Consider the following 6,296-nt stretch of genomic DNA (forward strand, 5'->3'; position numbering starts at 1 on the left):
CAGACCTTAAGAATACCCTCAAAAAGTTTTCCTCTCATTTCGGCCAGCTGTGCCCTTTCTGGCTCCACTTTGTTTTCCCACTCTATCGTCTCATAAAGACGCCTCTGAGTTTCTCTGGGCATTACGCTTCGCAGGAACTGGTCTAGATCTCCCATAGTGGGGTTATAGCAGTTAATAACAACCTCCAATTCCTCCCTGAAACGGAGAGGGTCGTCCCGTATTTTTGGGAATTTAAGGCCCAAAGTGCACATATCTGTTGGGCTACAAGGGGCATGGACCTCCATGACCCCGTCCGCCCCAGGGAGCTTTCTCAAAGGAAAATTTTTCACCTCAAGGGAGGTCCCTATTTTCCCATCCGGGCTGGTTTTGAGCCTCCGTACAAGCTCCTTTCGAGCCTCACTTACATCCCCCAAGATTTCTTTCTCCAGCTTTTTAAATTTACTTGGTTGGGCATCCTCCCCCGGCCCCTTTAATTTATCATGGCGGGCTACTTGCAGTCTGGTACGGTAGGCCGGGCCAGGGGATATGCGCAGCATCTCGGCCAGCTGATCGGCCTGATCAAAGATGCGGTGCATACACTTTTCCAATTCCCCTACTGGGGACTGCGGTGAGGACATTAAGGGAAGACTTAGCGATTCCGTAGAGGAAGGGGCTGGTGACTGCCCACCCGTTCCACTGCTTGACTCCCGTGATGGGTCCTCATCCCCAGAATCCTCCTCCTGTTGGTGGATTTCCTGTGGCGGTTCCCCCTCTGGCTGGTCCTGGTGTGCCCGTCTAGGCAGTCTACCATGGTCTAAATAGAAATCTATAAGGTCTTCGGGGGGTTGGTTATAAGGAGGGGGTACCGTCGGGGCTTGGGGAGCCGAGGGCATCTGCCTTACGGGAAACATAGGGGCGGGTAGGGGAGTTAAGGCTTTAGATTGGGCTTCCTTCAATTGTCTTTTAGTCTCCTCTAATTGGGCTTTAACTTTATCATGGGAGTTGTTTAAACTCCTCTGGATAGATTCCCGACGCCGTTTTTCCATTTCCCCATACCAATTAAAGAATGCATCCCATTGGGTTTGGTTTGCTTTGGCAACCAACAAGGCCCCCCGAAGATGCAGAACCTTGTTAAAATTAAAAGCCCCCTCCTCCGGGAATTGCAGGCTTGGATTGTCTCTGGTATTCCAATTCCATTCCTTCAAGAATTTGCAGGTCAATGGGCCATAGTTTGAATACATATACGCGGCTGGAGTGCCCTTTTCTGGATTGCGATTCTGGATTGTTTGGATTGCGAGGTCCCCATGGCCAGACGACTTCGCCTGCACAACTCCCCCCTTAAACTTATCCAGGTGGCTAGTTATCCAAACAAAACCATCCACCCACAAGCAAGGAACTTGGCATTCTTTTCTCCCAAACAGGGTCCCACACCAACTCCGGCAGACTCACAATGTCCTTGCCGGCGCTGGATGTAGCAGCCCGGCCGGGGATGTTACTGTTAGTGTTTTGTTGCTGTGCTGCAGAGCAAATATGCACGCTACAATGTTCCCTGAACGATTAAACAACACAAAATTACTGCAATAAGCCCAGGCCTACTTTCTTTGGCGAGGCCACCTTCCTAGACCTTCTTTCTTTGGCAAGGTCATCCTCCTAGATCTCCTTCTGAGATCAGCTCAACATGCACACCAATAGGGAGAATTTAATGAGGTTAGTCCTTACACACACCCCTTCGGCAAAGGGCACCGGCCAGCTTCCGAGAGAACGGGATGGGAAACCCCACTGCCTCCGGTACAGCGGGCAATTTCTCTCTGAGTCAGGGGAGGGAGCCCACGGCCTCTCGGTCGTAGGTCAGCCACACAAAAGGGTTAGGAAAGGCGTGGTCCCCGCACACCCCTCCTCTGGCAGAGAGCACCGGCCCGCCTTCAAGAGAACGGGATGGGTTACCCTACTGCCTAGGAGTACGTGGGCGGTTTCCCGGGGCCTCCCTGCTCTCCGGGCAAGGAGGGGCTTAATCTAGCACTTCACGGAAAGGCAAGGATAGGGACACCATACGACCCACAGTCTCACAGCACACCTAAATCGGGATATCTGTTACGGCATCTCTCACCACTACCAGCCTATTGCTGGTGGGAGCCCTGCCACCCCCCTTGACCTCTCCGGGATCCTTTTTCCCAACAACACCTGTGGGAACCACTTTTCCGGGGTCACCCAGCAGCCGGTCAATCGTCCTCCGAGGGTACCAATCCCCGAAGGCCGAGCCACACAAAGCTAATCAACACAAAGCAGAAAATCTTGCGTCCCTGTGGGGACAAGAATCGGGCCCCCACAGGACGGTCCAGTCGGCCACTCAGCCTCAATAAACACGCAGCAGGGGAGACTGTCCCTGGACCGACCCATGAGGCCCACCACTCCGAGGGAACCGGAAGCTTCAATTTACACTCTCTCCCGCTGTCCGTGTACAGCCACTCCTCCAACTAGACAGTGAACTATGCCCAGACATAGGGAGAAGGCGTTGAAATGCTTATTTGACAGTTCTCTTACCCCTTAGCCTCGGGCCTTTCTGCCTGAGCCACAAGCAATCCTATGTCTAGGGGTTAGTTTCTCCCGTCTAACCCCTAGCTTATGACACAATTATATGACAGCATAGCATAAAGCAAGCAATTGTGCGTTAGCCGGCAGCAAGGCAAGCATCAGGCAAATGAGTCTAATCCCAACAATAGTTCAGATCACAGCGTACCCCGTCCAGGCCCAGAGCCTACGGGCAACTCCTCACCGAAGCCCAAATAGAGACAACGGTCTCTTACCTGGCACCTGGGATCGGTGTGGAAGTGGTCCGCGGTCCTCCAGCCTGGTGGGATATCGAGTGATCCCAGACGAGCCCCCAAAATTGTCGTGGAAAAAGTCACCCACGCATTGATTTTAGTTCACAGACTCAAGCCTGAGGCCAATTTATTGCAATACATACCAACGCGTTGGGGTTGCAGTCCGAAAACTACACCACCGAGCACAGCGCGCAGGCTGCCTTTTATTCTTACAAACCGTAAGCATAGTACAAATTATACGTCATTTACGTGAAATAAGAGTTGGGGTCTGTCTCTTTTTCCCGATACCTTCCTTATTAGTTTTCTGAGAATTGGGTGCATATTGGGTGGTGGGCTTCTTGGTGGTTTCCGATATGGGCAGTACTTGGCACCAGTTGGGGTGTATTCTCGGCTGGGTGCATATTATTTTTCCGGGGTTTTACCGTTTTAGGGCATAGGGTTTTATTACAGGACGCCCAAAGAAGATATATGATTGGCTAGCATTGCAGTTAGCTGGAATTATAGGAGAAGTTGGCCTTTTGCTAGAAGCAGTTTCTTCATGTAAGTGGTTATTATATTTCATAAACAAGCGGTTATTATGTTACTGAGGCCTTCCGCACTACACCTTCTCCCTCCCTCCTCTGGTCATAACCCTTGACCGAATTTGGCAGGAGACTGTGTAGCTTAGTCTTGTTCAGGCCTTAACCTATAAAGGCCCTTGTAAAGGCCAGTACACCGAGCCCTTGCTGGAGTCGCTTTGGGGCCTTCGATGTCAGCTTGACTGACATAGGGAAGGCCAGCCAGGCCCATTCCCTCACAGGAGCAAGATTACTGTTAAATTTAGCAGTGCTGTAGAAGAACAAAAGCGGGACTATCAAATGATTCATGCTAAGATTTTTATAGGAATTTATCACAGTTAGGTGGCCAAGGTCCATATCAGCCCAAGTTCTTGTTGAGGTCCTGGTTGAAGAAGCAGAGAACTGAGAGATCCATGCTTTCATCATTGGCAAAGGGAAGGTGGGAGCTGGCCATGTGAGAATAGGTTGGACAGGAAAGGGGGTTGTAATTCTGGCTTTGAAAATAAGGACAAGACATTTTTGTTGGATATGGTGAAAGAGTAGGAGCAAATGGAAGTACCCTCAATTCATTTTAACTTCAGTAGGGGAGATATTCTACCACCCACACCCAGTCCACACATGATGCCATTTTCTTCAGCGAGTCAAGGGACAAAACGAGGATCGACTCAGTCTAAAAGACCCTGCGTCTGACGAAGTAGGTATTCACCCACGAATGGTTGTGCTCCAATATGTCTGTTAGTCTATAAGGTGCCACAGGACTCTTTGTCGCTTTTTACAGATCCAGACTAACACGGCTACCCCTCTGATACTCAGTCTAAAAGAGAGAGCATAGGAATTTCATTCACTTCCTTATTAAAGCAGCCAGTTTGCCTCCAGCTTTCTTCAAAGCCTCTTTGACCTCCTTGTTCCTCAGGCTGTAGATGAGAGGATTGGCCAAAGGTGTCAGGACTGTGTAGAAGACAGAGAACAGTTTGCGCAGGTCTCCTGCAGTGCCGGCTTTTGGTGCCATGTAAATAATAATGAGTGACCCGTAGAAAGTAGCAACCACAATGAGGTGAGAGGAGCAGGTGGAAAAGGCCTTTTGCCTCCCGGTAGTGGACGAGATTCTCAAAATGGTGGCGATGATGCAAACATAGGACGTCAGGGTTAATAGGAGGGTAGGAAGTATAATTGCAAATGACAGGATTAGATCCACCAGTGCAATCAGGCTGGTGTCACTGCAGGACAGTTTGAGCATTGGGGTGAAATCACAAAAGAAATGGTCAATTCTGTTGGGACCACAGAATGTTAATCTGCCCATCATAAAAGTTATCACAGTGCTGCAAGAGAAGGCAATTATCCAAGAGCCAGACAATATCTGGATGCAAACCCGCCTGCTCATAAGTGCTGCATAATGCAAGGGATTGCATATTGCCAAGTAGCGGTCATAAGACATGAGTAATAACAGTAAACACTCGGCAGTCACCATGAATACAAAGAAGGACAGTTGTGTGATGCAGCTGCTAAAGGAAATGGTTCTGTCCCCAGTCAGGAAACTGCCCAGCATCCTGGGCAGGATGGTGGAGGTGTAGCAGGTCTCCAAGCAGGACAAGTTCCCCAGGAAGAAGTACATGGGGGTGTGAAGCTGCCGATCAGTTACAACTAGGGCCACAATGAGAATGTTCCCGGCCATGGTCACAATGTAGATCACTAGGAACAGCAGGAAGAGAGGAGTCTGCAGTCCCTGGAGATCCCCGAATCCCAGTAAGATGAATTCTCTGATGGTCGTTTGATTTCTCCACTCTACATTTTCCATGTGATTTCTCTAGAGGAAAATTTGGGAGAAGAAAAATAAATAAAATAAATAATAACAGTAAAACACTCCTGCTAGTCATTCAACGATTCTCTGGTCCAGAGATAATATTTTTCTTATTTAGGCCTCCAAATTTCACAGTTTCTTTTCTCATCTTCCATTCAGCCATGTCAGAGTTGGATGCCCTTTCATTCATTTAGGTATGTTGCTGAAGGTGAATGATGATGGAGTGATAGCAAAGCCATACATGCTGTTGCTTCAGATAATAGTGATTAGCCAGGAAAAAGAATGGGAATATCTATGTAATGGTTTACTCAAGAAAAACAAAACAAAACAGATATCATTAAGTGTCAGAGAGCTTTGAATTTTCAGTGCCATTGGAATTTGCAGGGGAGTCACGTATTTAAAAATATTATGGACAGAGAAGCAGATGCCTTTTGAAACTGAGTCCATAATGGCTCACTTTTTTTTTTAACCCTTTTAGAACGTGCACATGCAGAGATTTTAAAGGAGACTTCCAGGGGAGGTTACTCTATATCTGTAATTTATACAAATACCACTCATATTTTTCTGTTTTGCAATTTCTGAGAAAAATGATTTTATTTTATCACTGATTTGAGCTGCATGAATTTGAAAATTTGCATTAATGATTGCAATTGAAGGTTCATATGAGAGACATATGAATCTTTAGCCCATCTGGCACGTAAATATCTTGTGACGCCGACTACAACAGTGCCATGAGAATGCCTGTTCGCACTTTCAGGTAACATTGTAAACAAGAAATGGGCAGCATTATCTCCTGCAAATGTAAACAAACTTGTTTGTCTGAGTGATTGGCTGAACAAGAAGTAGGGCTGAGTGGACTTGCAGGCTCTTAAATTTTACATTGTTTTATTTTTAATGCAGTTATTTTTTGTACATAATTCTACATTTGTAAGTTCAATTTTAATGATAAAGAGATTGCACTACAGTACTTGTATTAGGTGAATTGAAACATACTATCTCTTTTGTGTATCATTTTGTTTTTTTGTATTTTTACAGTGCAAGTACTTGTAATCAAAAATAAATATAAAGTGAGCACTGTACACTTTGTATTCTGTGTTGTAATTGAAATCAATATATTTGAAAATGTAGAAAACATCCACA

General features: G+C 46.9%; 1 protein-coding gene across 1 annotated transcript; it reads right to left on the minus strand.

The window, feature by feature from the left end:
• Positions 1-4,199: 4,199 nt before the first annotated feature.
• On the minus strand, positions 4,200-5,153 carry LOC135886084 (olfactory receptor 6B1-like). The gene has a single exon (XM_065413969.1). The coding sequence runs from the start codon at positions 5,151-5,153 to the stop codon at positions 4,200-4,202; it is 954 nt and encodes a 317-aa protein (XP_065270041.1).
• Positions 5,154-6,296: the final 1,143 nt, after the last annotated feature.

The sequence above is a fragment of the Emys orbicularis genome, chromosome 12 (genome assembly GCF_028017835.1).
Source record: "Emys orbicularis isolate rEmyOrb1 chromosome 12, rEmyOrb1.hap1, whole genome shotgun sequence".
Classification (NCBI taxonomy): domain Eukaryota; kingdom Metazoa; phylum Chordata; order Testudines; family Emydidae; genus Emys; species Emys orbicularis.